At 43.9% G+C, this 25,191-nt stretch overlaps 1 protein-coding gene across 6 annotated transcripts in view; it reads right to left on the reverse strand.

Annotated features, from left to right (window-relative positions):
- Window positions 1–24,571, reverse strand: part of KCNC1 (potassium voltage-gated channel subfamily C member 1) — a 118,686-nt gene extending 94,115 nt beyond the window's left edge. For 3 of the 6 annotated variants that reach the window (XM_068685156.1, XM_068685155.1, XM_068685154.1), the window contains exon 1: window positions 23,725–24,570. In XM_068685156.1, the coding sequence (XP_068541257.1) occupies window positions 23,725–24,294 (570 nt within the window). In that variant the 5' untranslated portion in view covers window positions 24,295–24,570. Of the gene's footprint in view, window positions 1–23,724 lie in introns of all 6 variants that reach the window. The other 3 variants (XM_068685151.1, XM_068685150.1, XM_068685152.1) reach the window with 2 other exon arrangements.
- Window positions 24,572–25,191: the final 620 nt, after the last annotated feature.

Consider the following 25,191-nt stretch of genomic DNA (forward strand, 5'->3'; position numbering starts at 1 on the left):
TTGCCTGCTGTGAAAGGAAATGCTAAAAGCCAAAGAGCAACACTGCCTAGGAGGACTCCCCTGTGCAAAGCAACTCGAGGCCCACCTCCGTGCGGAAACTGAGGTAATGCAATATTGAAGACCGTGCGGCACCAGCTGGAAATACAGCTGCAGCTCCGCTCAGGCTGGGTGCCACAGGACGAGCTAGAAACCCCCACTGTGGCACCCTGGCTCACGGGGACTGCAGCTGGCAGCTGAGTGGAGTTGGCTTTGCCATGGTCAGATCTCACAGCAGAACAATCGAGGTTTTCAAGCCCAATGTATTGTGCTAGGGCCGCTGCGTTTTGGCCGTGTAGCCAGTACAGCAAGTGATGGCCATAAATAGCTCAGTCTTGCTTCTGCTAGCATCAATCTGTTGTTGACTAAAGGATTTGGGCAGCAAAGTGGTTAGTATATGTTAATGCATTTTTACGGGATTTTTGGTATTGCTGTTACCCATCAGGTAAGAAAATAATTTTCTTAATGTTGTGGCTACAGCAGCCTGAGAACTGTGTTAAAGAGCACTCTTCAGAGCTGGACTGAGAGAAGTGAGTGACTGTGCCCTGCTTTTAAGCAGCTCCCCCTGTCTCCTAGCCAACACAGACACATTTCATAAAACATATGTGGACTGCGAGAAGCTGGTAGAAAACTAGTTCAGGAGTTTCCATCCTTGCAACTTGTTTGTCTTCCATTCTTCTGGTATTTTCATGACTAAACAAATTGATCTGGATGCCTTAGCTTCTACTCAATGGAAGTTCAGTACTCTGCAGGAATTCAGTAAACCAGAAACACGGATTGGTGCTTGAGAAGTTGCTTCCATTTTGAGAATGTGTTTCTAGAGAAGTAGGGTGTGAGTAAATGTGGGTAGTGAAAGAAATGGCACCAACCATTGCAGTCTTGATTTGTGAAGGCATTTCCTGAGTTATTTTAAAGGCTTTGCGTATGGTTACTGAAGTTTTAACTCTGAATATAAACTGTCTTTTTAAATGAAAGATATGAAGCCTGGTCCTCCTCAGCACTTCATTTCAGTCACTTGAAGTGCTTACACAGCTTTGGTGTTCTGACCTGAGCTTGTTCCCCGAGATTGCCAGACATCAATTTCTTCCATGAAAACAGAACAGAAAAAAACCTTACCTGCTCTAACTTCCATTTCATGTCATCTTCTATTTGCTTTGGTGTGCTCATATGTATGTGGAAATACATGTATATATATTTAATGTTTTATACTTTGTCATTTTCATTGAGAGATTTTCCTCAGATTTTCTATGCTGGACTACAGAGTGAATTTTGCCTATATGGACAAAAATCAAATGGGTTTTATCCTAAATTAGAAGTTGCATTTACGTATTGGCAAAGGGTGGCATATAAAGTACGTCATATAGGACATTTACTCAGTGGCTTCCAAAATACAAGCAATAAATATCATAGCCATTAACAATTGCCTACCAGAAAATGAACGTGAACTGAGTCAAAGAAGTATGCGAGCAAAAGGGACCCAAAGGTAGCCTTTGTTTACACGCCAGCAATTTGCAGTGATTTCTGTGCCACCACTTCTTCCCCTGTGCAGTCAGCTGTTGCCACAGAAACTGCAACGACACGTGGCACGGGGCGAGATAAAGCTCCTTCATTAAGGAAGACAATCGTGAGCAAACAAATTCACTCCATCTTATTCCTGTCATCTGAAGGGGGTAAAATACTGGCATGCCAGTCTCATTGTAAATAATTTGAATTCAGCTCCTCGTAGGGAAATGCTTCTAGTTCTGCCCATTTGAGCATCTTGGGCAATACAGGTTTTACTGAAATCTTGTCGTCGGGCTGCTGTTGGGTTGGAAATAGCCCTGCAATGCAGAGTTTGAATGGAGCGTGGAAGAATTGGGACAGAATTAGCCACCGCCTCCAGATATTCTTTTATGAATTAAGGAGAATATGCTTTGTTTGCTCCGCAGCAGCTAAATAAATAGGCATGCAGAAACTCGTGCAGGTCTCTCCTGAACTATCTGGTTTGAACTAACTGGACTCAGAGTTTCCATGAGAGCACTGGTGGAGGTGAAAAGTGCCAGAGTCACCTCTTTTTCCTTAAAGCAGAGTAGGAGGTTGGCTACAGACTGAAGAACCATCAGATTTGAGGGTATTTGTGGCTGTGGAGTTTGCAGTCAGGCTGTGCCTGTGTGGCAGCACAAGGGTGGGCAGGGACTGCTCTGCCATCGCTTTCCCTAGGAACAGCCGGGATTAAGGAATGGGGAGGAGAAGTGACCGTGAATGATCAACGTGATGTGCTCAAGACTCTTCAGAAAGGAAAGGGATGGTCTTTGCTGCTCCCTAACTTGACGCAGAGCTGGGGCACAGAGGACGAGACATGGTGGTGTGTGTACGTGCTCGTCTTCTGACAGCACCAGCTTGCCACCGGGGTATGAGATCACAGTTAAAATAGAGGTAGCTTCAAGAGATCGATACTTTCTGGTTACCCTAAGGAAGCAGAAAAGCAGATTGTCCCTGTTAGGAGGGAGAACTGACTATTCTCATCATCATCTCACTGACTGCTGTCCCCTGAGATGCTGATGCTGTTTGGTTTAAGAAATGGGCTTCAGGTAGCTCAGCTTCTTAGGAAGATGTTCTGGTAGGCTGTGCAGGCCACACTTGGCATGATAAACTTGCACAGATACCAACAACTTTCGGCAGAGCTGTATTCCTGAGCTGCTTGAGGCCTCTGTCTGGCATTGTTGTATAGCTTTAAATGAAGACGTTGCCATCAATCAGCTTGTCACCTACCTCACTACCCACTTCTATTAAATGATTTCACTATCAGCTAAGATGGAGCACACCAGTGAGTGGCATATTATAAGTGTCTAGAGAGATTAGATACCGAAATGAGATGGATAACAGCCAGGCTGCTGCGCTGGATCCGTCAGCTCCCAGCACTGTGGCTGCCCATGCACCCTGCTTCCATCGGCTCAGGCCTACCCTTGTGCTCCCACGTGCATTTCCCTTAGCAGAGGGCACAAGCCAGAGGTGTGTCAGGGCAGTCTCCTGAGAAAGCTACGACAACAGCACTGTATAAGCAACGTGGCATTGAATTCTTTTGAGGTAATACAGTAGCACGTTACACCACTTGTTTGGATTTGTGCAAGCGCTCAGTTGCGCTCCAAGCCCTTCTGTTTGCAGTTCCTTACACCAGGAGCTTCCCAATATGTTCTTCCTCGGGATGGTGCTTGCCAGAAGATATTTTAAAGAAGAGGAACCGAAGGATCTGTAGTAACTGGTCAGCTAAGAGAACTGAACGCAGAAAGCTGACAAGGCCTAGGGTGGCAGCCATCCTTGAGGGAAAATACCCATCACCCTGGGGAAGCTCGTTTTACTAGCTTGTGGTATGAGATGGAAAACTGGGTACACAGGCATTCACTCGCTGCCTCAGCTTCTGTCTTATTATGGGAAAACGTTCTGCTGAGAAAAAGGTACAGTATATAGGCAGTAAAAATACCTGCAGGTAGCAAGAAACAGCATTTTAATGCCTGTCTCCACTGGTGTTATCCTCTTCATACACAGACACAAAATGGGAAACGTGCATAAGGAAATCCAGAATAATTAGTGGACTCTACTGCAGGAGGTCAGTGGCCTTACCTCAGATGGCTCTGTCTGTGGTGTGTGTGATACAACTGCTTTATTAGTGCTTTAGAAATATTCAGCAATGGGTAGGGATTACTTAATAATTAAAAAGTCGCACCCATATAGAGAAATAACTTGGCTGCTATCAGTTCATCTTTTCAGGGCTTAAGAGGAGTATGAAAACTTATTAGAATTCTCAGTAACTTTCCTAAATTAAAAAATGTAGTAACTTAAGGCACCAGAGCTTAATGCTAGGAGAGGATCTCTGCTCAATTTTCTTTAGAAAGAAATCTTTCCTGGGCTATACCTAATGTATCATAGTGCAGAATGCTTCTACGTTTGGGGGGGGGGGGGAAGAAAACAACAACAATAAAATGCTTCTCAGAGTTTAAATATATATTAATGGATGGATGGATGGATGGATATAAATTAAGGTTCTTTTGCTCATATTAATTACCATTGAAATCAATCTCAGTCTCTTTAATTCATAAGGTAGCATAGCATGGCCTTGTTCCTTACCAGGGCCTCTGGATGGTCCAGTAAGCAAATCCTAGAGAACATTCAAGGCAATAAAGTAATAAAGACAGTAGTACACTATATTTTATTTTTTTGGTGGGAATCTGGTGTGAATTCTTCATGGCAGAAAAGTTATTTTTGGAAATATCTATATCTATTTACTCCTGAGCAAACAGCATTTGGCAGTCTTCAAATGGGGTTTGGATTTGTGCTGACGGTGCCCTTAGCTCCTATGTCATCCTAAAATCATTCACTTTAATTTGTGTTACAACAGATTGGGAAAATGAAGTATCTGTATTCTCTTTTCTCTCCCTTGGGTGCAAAGTGGAAATAGTTGCAAAATACAACTTTCAGCCCTGACAAGATCACAGGTACGAATTTCAGCTCAGCTATACCAGCAAGTACCGGGTGACAGGATCAATTATCAAACAAGACAAAACTGCACAAGAACTCAAGAACAAGAGATGAGCAGTGCTTCATGCAACCAAGACCGACCTCAGGAGGAGCTTCATGTCGTCAGAAAGCTGCTGCCCAAACTTTCGTTTAGGAGCTTGAACTTGAGTGCTCCCTGTGACAGCTGATCTCAGCTGGTTAACTGAAGGTGCTTGGTGTGCTATGGACACTGCAAGCAGGAACGGGGATAGGAAGGGATAAATTCACATGGGATTTAAGATGGGTCCCTTTGCAACCCCACGTGCAGGCTGCTGAAGGGGGTCTGCTGTTATTTAATGTCCTTTTTATGGGGTTGGAAATCCTGGACTGATGGAAACTCTGCAGAAGGTGGCAAGGAGAAGTGCCATGTTTCTGCATTACCCTTGAGGGATTCCTCCTTCCTTCATGTCCTCAGGCTAACTAACATGCTGCAGCTCTTATTTTCTTTGCAAAATCCTCCCTCTACCTTCTCTTGAGGTTTGCCTCACCTTGCCTGGTCTCTCGGAGACTCCTCTCTGCTACGCGTGGGCAGGAGGGCATGGGGCTGGCTACACCCTGCCTGCATCTTCGTGGTACTCACTGAGTATAATAAGATGTTTGTTTATTTTCTAGAGGAAAACGAATATTCAAGGAAGAAGACCAAGATAGTGTGGAAGATGTCAATTTGCCTGGAAAATACTGAGTCTTTGCCACCGGGAGAAGAAATACTAGGTTTTAGAGCAGCATTCTTTGGAACTAAGCACCAAAGAGGTATTCCTGGATTTAGCAGTATTGGTTTTGACCTGCTTAGATTTATTTACACTGGTGTGTCTGGTGAAATCTTTTCTGCTTTGTTTGTTTTAGCTGTGGGAGGTAGGATCCCTTCTTTTTCTGCTAGTATTTCTTTTGAATTGCTGAGAAAACGGCTTCTGTGCCTCAGTTTGCCCACTTTGTGAGAAAATTGGAAGAATTCTTGCATATCTCACTAGAGGTTTGGCCAGGACTGACATTCTTCTGAAGTATTTTGTAGTTCTGGAAAAAGATGTAATGGACAAGTCAAACATTATTACTTCTTGTTTCACGGTTACAGAAAGTTGAGCAGTGACATCTAAGAAAATCTAAAACTCTTCTTAAACATTTATAAACCCTTCTCTTTTTTTTTTTTCTTTTCTTTGCTGAAGATGCTCACAGCCAGCACTTGTAGGCAGATTGCTGGGACTTAGGAATATTCAGCCCTGATGCTGATTATTTTCATCCCAATTCAAAATATTTTCTTTGACCTCCATGTTACCGGCCAAGTTCTTGGCTGGAGTAAGTGCAGGTAGCTCTGTTCAGCTGAACATCTCTGCCCACTTTTATTAGCTAGAGGTCATGCCATATCCTAATATACACATTTCTCAGTGCAGCGTGGAAGCCACTACTTTCTGTTTTCCGAGTAGTTCAGACAGATACTGCAGAAGAAATAGGCTTCAAAATCCTGCTCATCATCTGCAAGACGGTTCAGAGTCCATCGTGTTCTGCTAATACATGGCAATTTTAGTACAGAGTCTGGCAAGGGAAATATTAACAAGAGTAAACTGTAACAACCTCATAGTGCCAACATCAGCAGGGGCAACTGGATGCTCCTGCAGGGTTTACCTGCTATTAATTCAGAACAAAATTCTTGCTTCAGGGCTTTAACTCCTGCTGTCTGTCTGACATGCAGTTGCTGTGCTGCTGAGCTACTTGAAAAATCCTACCATATAGATAATTTCAGGCTGTCTGCAATAAAAACAATAGCAGGCAAGGAGATAGTACAAAGAATGGGTTAAACCACAGACTTCCTACCTCTTTGGTATTCCTGGATAATAATCCACCTACAGGGACTCTACGCTGTGGGTAGAAAATGCCTACCTCTTTTTAAACATAATTTATGCACTCCTTTGCCTTTTGAAAAGGATAGACACCAGCCAGAGAGAAGACTGCTCTGCTGCATTAGGGCTCAAAATTAACCATCAAAATGTGTGTCTGATGTGCAAGTCAATTTGCCAAGTCATAGATGTTACAAACAGACATTTGATTGCAGCATGTATTTGCAAAATACGTTTTTTTTGGCTATGTAGCTCTAGCAAATACCATTTTTTCCAGTGCGGGCTAAAAGTTCAGGGATGCATATGTTGTTAACCTGGCACAATAGGAAAGCTGCCATAAACTGATTCCCCCAGGTTTCTTTCTGCAAGGGCTGTGTACTGTGAGGCAGTGACTCCTGTGTGAATCAAAGTGCCCTTGACTCGATCTGCAGTAAGCAGGAAGGAAGGTGCCTGGTATTTTCTTCTCTGATGCTGCAGTGGCATCTGAGGAGGCTGAAAATACAAAGGAGACTTAAAAGGAAGCTTATTCCTTTTTTTTCCTTAGGAGAATAAAAGTGGGCTTGGATAAGAAGGAGTTGATTGGTGAGAAGTCTCTGCTTATGGGTGCTTTTAAAGTAGAATTCAGACCTAGCAAATTCTATGGTGGTTGCATAAGTCTTGAAGTTACATTGCTAAAGCCTGAAAAGCAACCAATTGACTGGGAAACATATTTCTGATATTATTTCTTCCTGACCTTTCTTTTTGTTTTGCTTTGAGTTTTGATTAACTTCACGTTAATTTTAATCAATGAACATTGGGGAGGAAAGTGTTTTTTTTTGGTTAAACTTCCAGCACCTTCCCCTCATTCTTCTATTTAGCAAAGGAGGAATTCCTGGTACCTTCAGGGATTGCTCCAGGAAAAAAAAAACAACAGGCAAGTCCAGGTTGACATTTTAGATGCCTTGAGTTAGACAAGCAGGATAAAAGCAATTTCAGGCCATCCCTGTATGTCATAAAGAAAAAACGCAATGGTAAATATGAGTTAGAATTAACTCTTGAAAAGCTGTACATTTCTTTTCAAGGACCTGAATGCCCCCTGAGAGATTTCATAGCCATTTTCTGCTCACCTGTAATGGGGATTACTGGACTATTACAGTGGAAGAAGGCACCAGTGAGTGAGTCTCGTGCTGTTCATGCATGCCCAACACACCTTGTGGTCTGCGTCTTAGAGGAGATTTTCAAAATGATTTGTATCTCCAAAGGACATGTGCAACTCTTGTATCGTCCGCCTCACTCCTGGAGTCTTTGGGGGAGTAACAAGCTTGCTGCCTGTTCTAGCCTACTGCAAGTGACAGAAAAGGTCCAAGTGCCATTCTTCTGTCTGCCCTGACTCCTTTCCTCTCACCCTGATCTGCAGTAGCACCCCTGCCACCTCCAGCTGCATGTTTTCTCAGGAAGCCATCAGCTTATCTTCAATATCTGCCTGGTGCCTTTGTCATAATAATAAAGATGATCCTAGAGATTAGCCCACCCCAGCCAAAAAACGTGGCTGATCCTAGTGTGCTTTCTGCCTTTCTGTGATTGCTCAGGGAGCTTCAGCATATGTCGGGCTTCAGCACACGCAGCATCTGCTCTGGCATCTCGTGCTGGAGGGTGTTGGTCTTCTTGGAAGAGACCCGCTTTGCTAGACACAGCTCCCAGCTCATACTTAGTCTGACTGCTCTGGGAAGGCAGCGTGTTTGCTGACAACAAGCAAGATAAAAGTCAAGGGCTCATTCCATTGCCACTTCAGGGCTGATGTATAACTTCCTCCTTCAGTCTGAAATCCCTGTGCAGATTACACAGGTTGTGGAGGCGATGGGTTCACTTAGATTATTTTTCACTTGGATTATTCTGTTCACTTAGACTCACTTAGACTATTTTCTGGCTTTGTGAGGTTGCTGTAAACTGGAACCAGTTAATGTGTAGGGTATGCATACGTCTACTAGTGCTTCAGTTCTTCATGCTTCATTTTAAAATTTCTCTGGGACATACATATATATATTCCCTTTCAAAGTTTGTCATTACTTAGATATTCTGTAGTAGTCAATACTGTCAGTAATCTGTTACGCATGTTCTGCTTTCATTTTTCACCTGAAGGAGCAAAAATAATCTGATTTTTTTAACTGTTGTTTAGAAAGGTTTTGTAGATAGTCTTAAATGGTCCTAATTTTTACCTCCCTGAATCATGAAAGCGTTGCTTTCTCATTTCCTGTCAATCTTACTGAGGAATGCTGAACAATCAGAATGAAGCAAATCTAAGATTGCCTTCTGATCCCTCGGATTTATTTTGAGGAGAACTTCACTTCTTTCTGCTGTCAAAAAGATGTCCTCACTTCACCTGCTTAAAGCAAACATGATACTGGAGATTCATAAAACTTTATCTCCAAATTACCGTGCTCTGTTTTCTTGATTACAGATGGAAAAAATCACTATCAAGAAGTTGGGGCTTGCCAGAGGTCACTTCTGCAGTTAGACCAAGAATTGGTGAGTTCCTGTGCTTCCTACACGAGATGGTACGGCTTTTTTCTGCCTTGCCTCTTGTTTCAGCACAGTCACTGTATCTGCCACTGAATCCTAAATGTTCATATCAGAGTCATCTTTTCATTAGACATCACATATCCTCAATTGAAGACTGTGTTTATTTCAGACTTCCTTTTAAAGTGACGTGGTCAAACAAGGGCCAAGGGTTGCTAATTGTCCCTGGATTTGATGTGCAATGAGATTCATCCCTGGAATAACACTTATGGGGACTGACACAGACACCTGCATCCTTTGGTCTGACAGAGCAAGAGCCTTGTAGCTCCTTCTCACTTCCACGAGTACCGTATGCAGTTCTTAGGCCAGCTTTTTTATTTTTTTATTTCCCTCTCCTGAAATCCCATTTAGTGTTGGATGACAGCTGAAAGAAGTCTCTGTGTGGTGAAGACCTTAATTATTGTACAGGCCTCTTAAGAGGAGAAGCTGTTTTGGCTAGGTTGGAATGGTGAAGTCTCTGCCATAGGCTTTTAAATAGATGAATTTGGCCTTTTTTTTTTTTTTTTTTTTTGTTCCCTCCCTGCCAAGCTCTCGTGCCAGCCATCAAGGTGTTTGACCTTCTCAGGCCACAGTAAAAAAATGAGTGCATCTGAACTCACTGCCCAAGTACCTCAAATGCCCCTACAGCAAAGGCTTCTCCAGTGCAAGAGGTTTTTCACTGTGGAGCCTAACACTTTATTGGCAAGCTTGCAACAGCAAAATGTACTCTTTTTACTACACAAACCTATCACTGCAAATTCCCATCTTCTTGCGAGGGCTGCCTTCTTGCTTGTGGCACATGCAAATGTACTGGCATGTTGCTTATTCATTGGAATTAGTCTGATTATGTCCTCACCTTGCTAGAAAAGGAGGAGGGATTTGTTGTTGGTTAACAGTTTGAGATGTTGAGCTGTTGACAGTCTTGTTTCTCTGCTACTAGGCAGGTGATCTGTCATCCTGCGTTCCCTTTTCAGGCTCCCAATGCTGTTCTGCTGCTGTAGTGGGCACTGAAGAGCGGGACCTCCCTCTCTTCACAGTCATTTGTTCTTCTAATCCTGAGGCCTCCTCCTGTCTCCTATTTGCCATGTCCTACTTCTGACATTTTCTTTCTCATTGCTTATACTGGAACCCACTATTTTCTGTACTTCTGCTTCAGGAGTGTCCTTTGAATGTCTGATGATGACTGCAGTTCCTCTGCTGCATAGCATCTCATGCTCTGTGAGCAGCAGGTCAGTCATCCAACAACAATTAAATGGTGCTTAAAAACAGAACTGGCGCCACAGCCTCTGGGTGAAGGGGGAACAACCAGAAGGATGAGATGATGTTGATCCTCCTAAAAGGAAGAGTGTTTTTTTTGTCCAGAGAGGGACACAGAAACACAAAGCCAGGCTGAGAAAGGTGAAGAAAAATTCACAAGCAAGCCCCTATCCTCCTGATTTATGTGGAAACCTATTTTTATCCTCAACTAATTTGCAAATGAGAAAAACCCACCCAACACAAAGCTAAAGGACTGTAAGCAGGACATGTGGAATGTTATTTGGAAATAACTCAATGGAAATTGGAAAAAAAAAAGTCCTTTTTTCCTTGAAAATGTTCAACAATATTTGCCTTATGTGTCCTGCAGACTTTAAACCAGCAAGGCTTTTTCCTTTTCCAAAGCTTGTAGCAGATAAGTAGGTTTGTGGAGAAAGCTGCTTTTTATATTTCTGTCATTCCCCCCTTCCACTGGCTCTTTTGCTCTTTCCACCCACCATTTTAGCTTTTCACTTTTTTTCTGAAGTAAAGTTGAGGGAGGAAAGAAACTAATAATGGGAGAAAAAATGATTATTTTCTCATGAAGAAAAGAGAGACTTTTAATATGCTCTCTTTAAGAGGAAGGGGTAGAAAAGTTTGTTTGTTTTTTCCAGAAAATATATGTACATGTATTTGGCCAGCTGTAGATCTTAAACAGCAGAATACACACACTATAACTGTTGATACTCCGAATGCTGTTTCATAGTAAATAAAACAAAATAAAAAGCTGTATATTGTGAGAAGGCTGTCCCTAAGCATCATCTGCAGAGTTTCCAAAAGCTGTAATGCAAAGACAAATGAGGCTGTGGAATATATGGTAAAGAGAACCAATGACACTTCACTTTCAGCTTGTCTCTTTCTCCATGTATGTTTAAAAAATTAAATCAGTGCCTCCGCATCGTGAGAAGCTCAAAGCCAACAGTGATTCTTTAGCATTTTGATGAAGGTAGGTTTATTTATTTTTTTTATTAAAAAAAAAAAAAAGGAAAGAAAAGAAAAGAAAAAAAGGTTGTACCTAAACTGCAAATTAGTGGTGAGTTCTATTAACTGTAAGAATTCAGAATTTAGGCTAGTGACTTGGCTTAAGAGCGTTTCCATGGCCTGTGGGCATTTTAATAGCAGGACTGCAGTGAGCGCTAGCAGGGATTCTGCAGCTTGATAGCTTTGGGTCGTCTGGAATTTGTTCTTGATTACAGCTAGCATCATGTGCAGTGCAGGTAGTGAATGAGAAGATGCATTTTCCATTTGTATCCAAATCTTTATTGATTTTTTACAGCTTCTGGTCTCTCAGGAAACGTGGTACAGGGCTCGGGAACGTAGTTGCAGCACATAAATCTTCTACTGAGACTTTCCTGAATGTCCTTCTGAGCCCTATGCCACTGTGTACATCACAGCTCTTGTAGCAAAACCTCTAGACCAACCTTCTGCCATATCTGGACAAAGTCACATACAGCCTTCCTCCCAGCAGAAACCTCACTTTTGTCCTTTTGCTGAAGTCCTCAAAACGAGGAGCAAAGGATACCACAGAAGTTTAGGAGCTGTTGGGATGAACGGTGTGAGCAAGTATCCTGGTTGCAAAAAGGAGCTGCCATTCCCAACCTTCACACCTGGGATCTCAGCATAAGTTTAGCACAATTCCTACACCTGTAACCATGGACGTCTTGCTTCTAAAATAGGTTTAGTCGTGCTAAGAAGAGATTAGATGAAATTTCTTGACGGTCTGAATTGGACCTTGCTGTTAAAGTCAAGAGCCAGGGAAGTTTGTATTTGCAAGAAACGCCGTAACAGCAAAGGCCAATTTTTGCTCCTAGCAGAAATACAACCACTAAGAAATCCTACTGGAATGAAGGAAGCACAAAAAAGTACTTCACCTTGGTGGTTATATATATATATATATGCTGATCTGGTTTTCTTGTGGAACATACCGAGAACAAGAGGCCTAGGAACACAGCTCCAAACTCCCCAGCTTTTGCTCGTACTTGTGCCACAGCTCTCAGCAGGATTACTTTTGCATCTATGTTTGCCGTAGTTCCTCCTTTTCCCCTTTCTAATAATTTTAAGAGACAAGATGACAGACCAGATTAGAAAAATACCTATAAATAATACTGTACGTAAAGAGGCATTTACCCACTGAATCTCAAAGTCTTTCCCTGATTTGGTTCTATTTTTATAAACTTCATCTTACTTGACACTGACAATGATTCATATAAATATTAAGTATTCATTTTTAGTCCACTGCACAGAAGTGAAGCTAAACTGGAGTGTTCTTTGGAGTTTTACCCTGCAGGTCCTTCCTTAGGCCTCCAGATGGGAAGAGGGACAGAAGAATTTGGTTTTGGAATACTCTACAACTTGGTCTTATGACCCTATATTAAATAGGATAAATGTGATGTTTTTAAAAATGCTCAGTGACATTCACATTTTAAAGCTTGCTTCCCCTCTGCCCCCCCAGCTTCTGCAGAATATAAAAATAAGGTGTTACCCCAAATTAAAACTTAAATCTGAATGCTGTGGAGTATAACATTTCTAGTTTAAACCTCCTTTTTTGTGCTCTGGTTTACAACTTTTACCATTATATTCATTTTTCTGCTATGTCTTTTTTTTTTTTCAATTAAATCAGGTTTTTAAATGTTTTATTTATTATCAAAATGTTTTCTTCTTTAGACTGCACAGCAAAGCTACTGAAGCATTGAAAGACTTTTTTTTTTTTTAACCAGTATTTGTCACTTTTAAATTTTAATACAGTTGTGTTACTGTTCTAGCAGGAATTGATTTGATAACAGATGGAAAAACTGAAAAACTGCCTCCGCTTCATTAAAGCCCCTCACAAGACTCTTATATAAGGTAGAGAAAGGATACTTAACACGAGTTTCTACTGAGATTTTGGGCTAGTTTTGTGTGTATCATGAAGGCAGTGAATGTAATGGCTAGAATGCTTATTGATCACTTCTGTGTTGTTTGTTTATCCCAGACCCGAAGCATATGTGCTGTAAAAGGCACTAACCTTGCAACGACTTGTTCTAGTGCTTTTCCAACTTAAACTTACCCTGGCAGTAGTTTAATTGAGATCGCTTTCCTTTAATGCACTTTGAAATATTAAAAAGTAATAAAATGCAAGTGATCAATTTCCATTTAAATGAAAAGAATGTTTATGTTAAAATATTGATGAAAAGGCAGCCTTCAGAGATTTTAAGAATACTCGTATTTACATGGCATGACTGAAAGGTGACAGATTGATAGCCCTGGGAAATGCAGGTTAGTTCAGAACAAATTACACGGTGTGTCCTTACACTGACTTGGGAGCTCGCTTTTCAGCACGGCACAACTGCTCAGGCTCTGGGGTGAAAAAGTTGGCTTTACTTCTACTGAGGTGCTAATTTTTTGTGCATTTTGTATATTCCTTCTCCATAGGGGCTGTGCAGAGATCACTAAAGCTCATCATGGAGTCAGCCACCCGATGACACCTGGTCACTTCCTAACAGGCACTGACTTTGAACTGGGAAGCAGTTTAATATACAAATCCCACAAAATTTAAGTCACGCGGTCTCCGGCAACGTCACTACAGGTACCTGTTTTCTGCTCTTAACCTTGCTGAGTTCAGTAGTGTGGAATTATCACACGGGAGTAGCTGCCTAGTTCCATATTATTGGGAAAAAAGTGCTTTGTCACATATCCAGTGTATTGCTTTGTGAATTCCCCGTGCCGTGCAGAGTGGATCACCCTCACTAACTGCCTGGATTATGCGGCTGCCTGAAGCAGGGAAGCCCTCCGAGCAGAGATGGTGAAAACTTGAAAATCATGCAGTTGGAGGAATATACTGAACTTGAAATTTCATATCCTTAGCAAAAACTGTAACCACTGGATTATTGCATAAGGGGAACTGCTTCACACTACTAATACCCCATTTAAGGAAAAATCTGGGCATTAACAAGACTGATACAAGGTAGTTACCAACAATACTAAGGTAGCTCTGGGCACAGCCAGGTACAATGCTGTACAACACCTTTTGAAGAATCATAGCTTTGGGTATTTCCTCCTCTAGTCCAGCTTGGTTTGCGAAATTATATCCACACAGTGTAAATTCTTCCCACCAGTTGTGATTGTTAACTTGGTGCTTTTAGGGCGTCTAGAGTGCCAAAAAAAATGCAAGTAACCCAAGAAAAGTTTTTTTCCCATTTTGAAAATGATGTACCAAGACTCAACGTCCTGCGATTCCACATGGAGTAGAATTCACGGAAAATGAGGGAGGAGGGCTGAGGCATACCCAAACGATCTGGTTTAATGAGCTAACAGAATGTGCTGTCTGTGCCCCATTGCAAACGTTCATTTGGGAAGCTATACGGATATGGCCTTTCTTCATGCTACTGGTGTGCTGTAGATGCTAGCTGAAACCCCAGAGAGGTTTCTTCAGAGCTAACATATGCAAGCAAGTAGGGCACACAAATAATGACTTTAGTCAGATCTGCTAACAAATGTTTCCTTGATAATCTGCATTAATTCAGTTACTTGCAATCATCTGTCCAAATCTCAGCTTTTTTTTTTTTTTTTCCCTCCCTGCTTTCTAGTAAATTCATAGCATGTAGCTCTGTGTGCACTTCTGAACAAGTGAGATCTTGAAAGTCCAATATGTGGACAGTCCTGCATGAAAGCTACCGATCACCTCATCAGAACAAAGGCTCACCCTGTTGTCCTAGCCCAGACATCCCTTGAAGACAGTAAATGTGCTGTCTCAGGAGTTGCTATAGCTGATGATCAAATGTGTGAAGATAAATTTGTGTTTTGGAGTTGAAGACACCATAGAACTGCTACAGAATTTCAAACTTGTGATTTGCCTTTGGTTCATGTCACACTGATACCTAGAAGGTAAAAGGAGCTTTTTTTTGTGGAGCAGGTTCTCCAAAAGATGTTTTCTTTAGAAAAGTGAAGGCACTTTTGCAGTATTGATTTCCTGCTGCATAGGCATAACTAACATTTCAGGAGATCTATACCAGTTTAAAATTTACATTAGGTCTTTTAATGAAATCACTAGCACCTTTGGGACTTCTTGGTAGGATAAACACTGAACTCATATCAGCTGAACACTAAATTTCAACATCACTTAAGCAAAATTCAGATAGTAGTTGATCTACTACTTCCCTTTCCCCCAACACAACAACAACAAAAACAAGAGCAATTGACTCAATCTGGTATTGGTTGAGTTATTATAGCATAGTTAGGTTGTTCTTGGTTTCTCCTGACACGTGCTTTACCAAAAAAACTTGAGTTAAAATCAGTTCTGCCGCATGCGGGACACACTGCCAAGAAGTGCTAAGACGTACTGTCACTAGCTTTCTTGCAGAACTCCACGCTGTAAGCAATGGGGGGATCCATGCTAAAATAAGAAAGAGGAATAGCACAATGTGGCCGATATTGTGTTGTTTTGTTTTCAGAGCAGAGATCGGAGGCTGCTGTGGAGGCAAGCCCTTTTGCATTTAGTGCTGAGGAAATTTCACAGTTGTCTTTGTCCTGAAAATTAGTTTTCTGAAGTGGGTCTGCATGGGTCTCGGCTGGATCCCATTAAAATCAGTGGTAGCTGGGGCAATGGCCCTACAAGACAGGGCTGGACTATACTGAAAGTCTCTTAACTCCTTGCCCGTGTCCTTTTATGCCATGGACATGATCTCCATTCCAACAGAGGCTGTAGGTGCCCAGCCTTTTGTAGGGGGTTCTCCTTATACATTTCCCTGAAGTCTGTTATCAAATTAGAAATACTCTGATCAAAGTTTTTCATTTAGTTTATGCCTGGACAAATCATAGCAATGGCCTCCACCACCTCCACCTGTCAATTGATCTGGAGTAATGAACAGTGCAAGAACCCAAAGTGACAACTAGAATAGGGTTATTGGGATGAAATTTCAAAGCGAAATCTGCAGCAGAATTTCTGATGCATGTGAAGTCATAGGCAACCTGAACTGACTAGATCTTTCTGTATTTCAATAAGGAAATGCAGGTAATGCTTCAAATGTGTTTTTTAGAGGGCAAAGGTGGGCAGGATGAGGGATTTTGCTGCAGTTAAATCAAGGAGCTGTTAATCTGTTGGTGCATTTCTGTGCATTTTTTGATTTGTGCGTGTGGATGCTGAGTAGATCAGACAAGACACTAAGAAAATCGGATGTATTCAGGTTGGTTGCACAGACCAAAACGCCTGTCCTGTCTTGTATTTGTCTCTGGGAAATTGTAAGACTCAGTAGGAATAGATTTTTGCCTTTTGTTATTTAAAAACAATATTCCATTTTCCTGCTTTTTTGAAGGGATATTCTATCCAAATTTTCCAAACAAAAAGCCAGTCAGGTATTTTACGCAGTTTCACGCTCTCATGACACCGTGATGGTCCTGACCATTTTCTCAATGTAAACCTAGCAGTGCTGAGGTTTGCTGCTGCTCCTCAAGTATCAACATAATTACATAAGAGTGTGCCAGCAGCGAGTGCCTGTGCTGGAGGATCATGTGCAGCACACACATCGCTGGCTGTCCGCAGCGCACTGAAAGCAGAGATTTATTGCATTTACAAAGGGCCATTACAATGCAATTTTAACTTACTGTCATTAAAGGGTCTTACATCATAAGCAATCACTGTAAAAAGCCTTAGACTCAGACTTATTCTTCATTTTTATAGCGTGATTTATTAGAGCCCCCATTATATCTTATAAATCATATCTGAAAGAAATAAAAATCAATTAGGGCCTGGTCCTTTCACCTTTACCCGTGTCGGGCAGTGCCTTGTGCTCAGCCTGGAGGAAACGGGGACGTTCCTGGAGTAAGGGATCACTAGCAGAGGAGGAGCAAAGACAGCAAAATCTGGGTCCTTAATGAGCACGGGAGAGAGATGTAAAAAATATTTGGGAAATATTCTGCAGGGAGGGGGTGGTTCTCCATAGATTTCTCTGATTTCATCTGATCCTAACGCCCGCCGTGCCTCCCGAGTACTGTTTGGAGTGAATCACGTATTTATGTAATGCAACGTTCAGCAGAGAAAGCCAAGTCAGCCTTCTAATGCTGTTCTTTCCTCAGATCAAATTCAGCATGTAGTAACTAAGCTAATTGAAATACAGTTGCAAAGATCTCAAAATGGCTGTTCTGTTAGTGTGATCCCACAAGAATGCACTGCATCTCATAAAATCAAGCCTATATAAAATGGAAACTCAGCTTTGCCATCTGTATTTGCATGAGAAAGGCTTACACTTACATGATTATCAATTAGGACTCAATTTTTCAATCTGAATACCCCTGCTTGCCCTTTTTATTATGAAATACAGCACTTGGATATGATTTGATTGAGCATTAATTGAAGTCATGTGGTTTGAATGGGGATGTATTCTGTAGTCCTTTGCAGTGAAAAATGCCACTAAGATCATGAAGAGCTCTGCCAGCATTAGAGCTCTGTGTTTTGATGCAGTGTGCTCAGGTCGTTGGTTATGAAAATACATATATCTGCAAATGTACCTTCCTAATAAGGTGCTAGGATCTATTGTACCTCAGTGCTTTGGAACAGAAACATGCAATGTATATATTAAAAAAAAAAAAAAAAAAAGCCCTACGCTGCAATTAATCTGTTCTCCTGAACCGTACTGCAGGAAAATTCATTTCTGTCCTTGAAGTGGCTGGTAATTTTGGCAGGGAATTTCAGTAACAGTAAGGCTGGACCCTCTGTTGCTGGTTTGCTACCACCTCTCCTTATGGTAAAAGAAAGGCAGTATGTATAGACTATACTAAGGTAGTACCATAAATATACACCGAGCAGTCTTGTATTTTTAAAAATAAGAAAGATGAGTACGAGTAAATACTGTACAACAGAAGGAAAAACAAATTGGAAAAATAATTTTCCTAGGTGCAGTCTAATATATCCCATTTTTGATCAGTTCTACATTAAAAATAATAATGGATCTTTGTATCCTTTGTCTCGTGATGCACCAACACAGAACACCGGTATTTTGTTGCCTTTTTTTTTTTTTTCTTTTCCCCTAACCAGAACCAAAATAGTGAATGTCAGGGGAAGGGCAAAGAAAATAACTGAAGGCATATAGGGATGGATTTAAAGAAAGAAGAGACCAAATATCATTCTCAAACTAGTCACTAAATTCATACTGATTTCAGTGGCACCAAGGTTACATTTTTAGAAGTATTTTGGGATGGTTTAATTTTGAAGTCCTTCCTCATATGGAAATCCCACTCAGCATCGTAGGAGGTGCTGGTGATAGGAAGGCATATATATGTGTATGCATATGATGGTATGATCCATACAATCACAGCCTTGGCTAAATCAAGTAAATTTTGTAACCTAGAAACATTAAAATTAAGTAAGATTAAATATATATATATATATATATATATATATGAAACTGGCAACAGATGCTGTTCTTTTTAAAGGTTTTAAGATAATAGAAATAAAATTGGAAATGGGCAAATGGATTAAACACCCGTCCATGAATTAAAACTGCTAAGTCTGTGCTACGCAGCCATAGCTTTGTCAGGTGGGTAACATCATCCCTCTGATCTTCCTGTGAGGTTGTGGCTTCAAAGAGACTGTCAGATTTTCCGGGCAGACATCCCCTCTTCCTATGTGCTCCTGAACAACTCGAACCAATGAAGTCCTGGTTCTGCACAGTTGCTATGATCAGGTTTTTTTTTTCTTTTTTTCTTTTTTTTTTTCCCTTGGTGGTAGCTTTAAAATTTATTCCTTCTGAAGCCAGAGGGACAACTCACAGGAGTTATTTGTGAGCGTGCCTGCTCCCACCTTGGCTAACTCAGCAGGGACAGAAGCTGGGCCATGGCCAACACTTTCCAGCTGGGATTGCAAAGGCTGCTATGGACAGCATGCAGAGGAGCCGAGGCCGTGCTTACTAATGGGTTATGTAAGGATTTGCAGTAACGTGTCTCTTGATGGGAGAAAATAGGAATAAGATGGGATTTGAGGAGCTATGTTAATAATGAATGGCAGAACGGTGGTTAATAGATGTCTATCTGTAATTCCATTATACTACAAGTGCAGGGGAAACTTCATTTAATGCAGAAGGATTCTCATTTTTCCAGAGCTGTAATGCAGCGTGCAGTTAAAATTAGGCTCTCTAGTTAATTGTCAGCGTATGTGGTGAGAATTACTGCAGCCAGCTTCAGTGCAGGATTAGCCATGCCTCTGCAGGGGAGACCTCGCTCAAAGGCCCGAGGCGGGAGAGCAGCTCCACAAAATCCCCCTGCAGGGAGAAGGGCCCCTGTGGGTAGGGGATGCGTGTGGGGCCGCTATCCTCCTCCCTGTCTGCTCTCCCAAGGTGCCTGTCTGAGGAGCACTCCTGTGCTGAGCATGTCCTGCACGAGACTGCTGCGGGGTGCCAAGGGAGAACAGGCAGGATGAGTGAGTAAGTTTTACCACGAGCCTTTATTTCCTCTCCCAGATCAGGGCTGTGCAGTATGTGCCAGGATGGCAAATCAAGCTCTTGGAGCCTTTCCATGGGACCCCAACCAGCTTTTATTTAAAAACAGGCAAAATGTTGACGTGGAAGGACTACGAAAGCTTCCCTTAGGGTTCCTTAACAAAGCCTGACTGTCCAGTGTGAATGTGAGTGCTCACACAGGAGCTCTGCTGGGAGCTCCACGTTCCCAAACCCTGACTGACCTCGTGGACGGGAACCGCCACAACCCCAACCTTACCCTGCTGGGGAGCAGGAGGAGAAGGAGAAGGAAGGGGACAAGGATGTTGGACACCTGCAGGCACAATGCTTCAGGAAGTCACCTGGAGCTTGGCTTGTGTAAGAACAGCATGGCCAGACAGAAAACTGAAGGAGAGGAGGTGCTAGGAAAGGGTTTTTCACACACAGTGAGCGCGCAGAGGCCTATGAGGCCTCACGCGTGCAGAAGGCAGAACCTGAGGACAACCTAACTCCCAGATACGCTGCTTTACCATGTCTGTGCAACCCTGAGGGGATTTTCCCTCTGTATCTCCTTAGGGAAAATACATTTGCAAAGGTGCCTGAAGCTGTGCAAAAGGTCCTAGTAAGCTTTAGAGAAATGTCCCACTGATTTAGGTGCCCGGTACCTGTTGGTGCGTGGTGATGTTTAAGCTGCCTGAGAAGATGCTTTTGCAAATCCCCTTGGATGGCTGCCGGTCTGCAGGTGCACCCGGTGTCTCTGTAAAGCTGGCCTTTTCCATCACCTCATCTGCTGCTCTGCTCAGACCTCCAGGTACCAGGCTTTGCCTCCGTTACCCAAATTGGATCCCTTATGGTATGGAGAACTGCAAGACCTCTTTGCTTTACTAAGGTAGGTGTCTGAGGCAAGGTGTGATTTGAAACAAGCTACCTTTTCTTCAGATTTAGAAGACCATGCAAAGTGTTTGATCTCTCAGAATGAATTGTGTTATGCAAGGAATTTGTATTTAGAAACCTGGAATGTAATTAAACCTGGCCTCTTTTGTTTTAACAGGGCACTGTTAACCACGCTGCATCTAACAACAAACAAGTAGTAACTGGGATCTTACGTTTGGTCAAAGTAAGTTTATAAACAGACCAAATTTGCAGTTAGCTGATCTTGCCTGAAATACACAAGTGCTCTTCCCTTCTACCTGGCCACCTACACTGAGACCTGCAATGAGAGCAGGTACCATTTGGTACCAGTTAGGTGCTGGTAGGTAGGCAAAGGGCTTGTGTTTGTAAACAGTGCTCATGGAAATGCTCCAGGAATGGCTACATTGGAGTAAATGCTGAGCCTTCCTTAGCCTGTTCCTTATTGTTCATGGCATTACTATACCAGATACAGCCCAGGAAAATCTTGCTTTATTCAGATCTGCAGCTATGTTCGTATGCCATGTCCCTTGTACTTGCTCAAGTGTAACGGTATAAAGGTTATGTAAATCAATGCTTATGTTAAGATGTTACCTTGGAATACGTTTTGGTGTCAAATATATACACCAAACATATAAAATAACCATTAGCACAAGTCTAAGATCCAATTAGGCTGAGAAATTTTGTAATGTAAATTTTTGACAAAATGGCAGTGAATTCTAATTTTTGCATGTCTGGAATTGTCAGTAATTGAAAGTAGCACACGCAATGATAAGGGAGGTAAGGGTGGATTTGTTGCCTGACTATACTTTGCTAAGCATTGCTTTAATATACCATTCGCTTGTTAACGATGCTGTCAATTATTTTACTATAAATTAGCTATTGTGAGTTTGAGATCTTTTTGCAGTGTCTGTCATTAGGTTGGAGAAGCATAAATCAAACTCCCGTCTCTTTTTACATCCATAACCATAACATATGGCTTTTATTAGAAAATGTTAAGTGTCTTTTAATGTCTCCTTAATGGACAGTGTGTGCATGTGTTGATGATGAAAGCCATCTTCCTTCATGCAAAATATTAATGCATACGGCCTGTGTCTCCATAGATACGAGTTAAGGAATGGTATTTAACCCATGAAATATTCAGTAGACACTTAACTTCAGAAATCGTGTTTCCCTAATTTAACAGTCCTTTAAAAAAGAACAAGTTAAAGGTAAATCAGGGGTTGAATTCTATCAGGTATGCACATGTAACTGTGAATAAATGGTATAATAATCACTGGAAAAAAAAAAAAGTCTCCGTAAAATGCCTATTCCTAAATGGAAATACCCTCAGGGAATTAGGAAACGTGTTTTGTTTTGTTTTTTCCTGCTAGAATTCCAGCTTGTACATCATAGACTCTTACTATTGGTTATATATTTTGCCCTCCAACCTAAAATACCGGAATGTTTCCAAGAAAAATGGTGTTTTAACCTCTCATCTGTTTGTAGCTTTTTTGTTGGGGCAGCTTTATGCGTTCGGCCTTTGGATCAGTCCACAGCATCTTGGACAAGCACACTGCTTTGACCTGAGATGTGTTCTACCAACAGATTCCTGGCCACCAGAGAGATCTGCTATTCAAATCGATGTCTGCTAATGTCAGGCTTGATTAAAGGAAGCTAACTAAGCCTTTTGAAGGATACCCTCCAGCCTTCCCTCTCTGTTTCCATGTTCCCTTGGCAGAAATCGGGGATTTGAAAGCTGCAGTTCAACAGCATCATCCTTTCATGTTGTGGTAAATATTTTATTATTCCTTTATCCTCCGTGCTGTTTAAAGGAATTCATTTAAAATATTAACTTCTTTGTTCGGGGAGGAAGTCTCCAAAGGGTATGCAAACAAGAACCTTTAGAAACGCACCAAGATATAACTCCAGGCTCTGCTCCAGCTTTCCCATTCATTCAGTCTGCAGACCTGGCGGCTCCCTGCTGGAGATCTCTGCTCAGCCCAAAAGTCTCCATCCAGCAGCCGGTCCCACCACCCATTCATACACCACCAGCTTCCCTGTCTCTGCTCCCTGCCTTTCCGCAGCTTTCCTGCATCCATCCAATTTGCCCCTTAATTTGATCTCGCTCCTTTGATCGTCCTCAGGAGCACTGCTCATCCTCCCCCACCAGAGCACCAGCCATCCCCACGGAGGGCTGGCGGCAGCTCTCTGCCTTCGCAAGGTATGTTTAAGAGCAGAGTAACGCTTACCCAAGCCCACTTCTTTGTGAAGGCACTATCCTTCACCTATTTTCCCTGCTTATCCAAACAGCTGCCCTGGGGCTTGATCCTGCTGTTGCTCCTGAAGTAAATGTGCTCCTTACCTTTAACTGCCCTTGCAGAATCAGGCCCTAATTAATGTCACTGTCCTCGTATGTAACAGCACCGCAGGCACCGACTGAGAGCAGTCGGGTGCCTGTTTAAGACCATCTTTATTCGCAGCTATGCTGGGAACTGCACCCGTGTGAGCTCCCCTTCCCCAAACAACTGCAGGCACCGAGAGGGAGGAGTTGTCCTTCAGCAGCCAGGCAAGAAACCTGTCAAGCACGGTGTCCCTGCTACATGAATGAACCCTCTCCTCTGATTAATACTTTGCCTTTCCCACAAGGGAAAAAGACAGAGTAGGGAGGTAAGTGAGCGACTGAATTATCCATTCTCAGAGAAGCAGGATCATAAATATTTAACGCGGTACGTATGAGAACAGACTGCCTTTCCAGTCCAGGCTAAGAAACTCTCCAAATCCCCTGCTCCCACAGGGACCGCCAGCTCCCGTGATCCTTTTTCCATCTCGTGAAGGGGAGAGAGCTGCTAGCTCAGAAGAGGGCTGGATAAAGGTGCCTCTCCTTACGGGGCTACACCTGACTGTCAAAATCTGTGCGTGGAGGGAAATGACCTGCGGGAACGGAGCTCTCCCTTCTCCCGTGGGAGCACCTGGCCTGTGCCCGGGACCCTGCCCCAGCCCGTGCGTTTTTAGGAGCATGCTGGAGAATAAGGGCCTTGGCAGCCCCCAGGTGCGTACACGAGCTCCTGCCACGGCGTCCACCTGCGTGCCCCGTGGGTTGTGTCCCCACGGCCCCCACCTCGTTGTGTGTGACCCCCCCCGGTGCGGGTGCCACGGGGCCGGAGGGTGCCGGGGCGTTTGGAGGAGGGCACAGCGGGGCTTACCCTTGCATATCTGGAGGAGTAGGGATCCTCGAAGAGCGCCCAGATGCGGGGCTGCCACCGCCGCCAGAAGCCCCCGGACCTGCCATCGGGCGAGTCGCTGAGCGCCAGGCGTTTTGTCATCTCCAGCTCCTCTTCCCCGTCCCCGGAGTCCCCGGTGCCATCGACGTCGCCGTCCTCGGCGCTGCTATCCAGGGGCGCCCCACCAAAGCTGTCCAGGGCCTCTTCGGCGTCGCGGTGCTGGCGGTAGGTCATCCAGCAGCAGGGCTCCACGTCGGTCTCATCGATGCCCCAGAAGGCCAGCTCCTCCTCGTACAGGGGCCCGCAGACGTCGGCGGGGCAGTGCAGCTTGCCCGTGCGGTAGTAATTCAGGATGTGGGCGAAGACGCCCGGGTGGCGGTCGAAGAAAAACTCGTCCGTGCGGGGGTCATAGTCGAAGTGGCTGTGGGCATCGGGCTCGGCGATCCAAGCCAGCCTTGTGCCGGGCAGGGTGCGGAGGGTGCTGCGGTAAGTCTGGTGCCTAGTCCCTCCCACGTTGATCACAATGCGGTCGCTCTCGTCGCCCTGGCCCATCTCGTCTCTTCTCAGGCATGTCGCAGACGCATCCGAGCAAGCACGGCAGGCAGCGAGCCCGCGAGGGGACGGCTGCGGGGCCGGCTCCGCTCCCGGCGCCGGGGGCTGCCGCTGCCCGGCTCAGGCGGGGACAGGGGCAGGGGCAGGGGCAGGGGGGGACATGCTCCGGGAGCGCGGCCGCTGCGGCGGAGGCTGGGGGGAGCAGCGGGGCCGTGCCGGAGGGGGAGGGCCCTTCGCTGGTTGGCCGCGGCCAAAAACATAGGAGGAAAAAAAAAAAAAAAAAAAAGGAAAGGGGAGGAAGAAAAAAAAATAGAAAGGGGAGAAAAAAATAGAAAGGGGAGGAAAAAAGAAAAAAAAAAAAAAAAGGAAAAAAAAAAGAAAGGGGAGAGAAAAAAAAAAAAAAAGAGGAAAAAATAGAAAGGGGAGGAAAAATTAAAAATAAAAAAAAAAAAAAGAAGAGGAGGAGAAGCGCGGCGCTGCTGCCCACAGGTGCTGCCGGGGAGGGGGCGGCGGGGGGCGCCCGGCGGTGCTGAAGGGACAGCGCCTGCTCCGCCGCGCCGGGCGCAGAGCGGGGCCGGCGGCGGGCGCCCGCTGCTCCTCCCGCTGCCGCCCGGCTCCGGCTCCGGCCCCGGCCCCGGCCCCGGCTCCGAGCTGCCCGCCCGCTGCCGCCCGCCGCAGCCGCGCAGGCGCCCCGCTGCCGCCCCGCCGGGTCCTAGCGCCTGTGAGGGAAGCAGGGAATCGGCAACCGCAGAGTTGTCGAGGTTGGAAGAGACCTCAAGATCACCCAGTCCAACCCCTCACCTAGCACTAAGCAGTCCTCCGCTAAACCACATCCCTAAGCTCTACGTCTAAACGTCTTTTAAAGAGCTCCAGGGATGGTGGCTCCACCACTTCCCT

The sequence above is a fragment of the Anas acuta genome, chromosome 5, assembly GCF_963932015.1.
Source record: "Anas acuta chromosome 5, bAnaAcu1.1, whole genome shotgun sequence".
Lineage (NCBI taxonomy): Eukaryota > Metazoa > Chordata > Aves > Anseriformes > Anatidae > Anas > Anas acuta.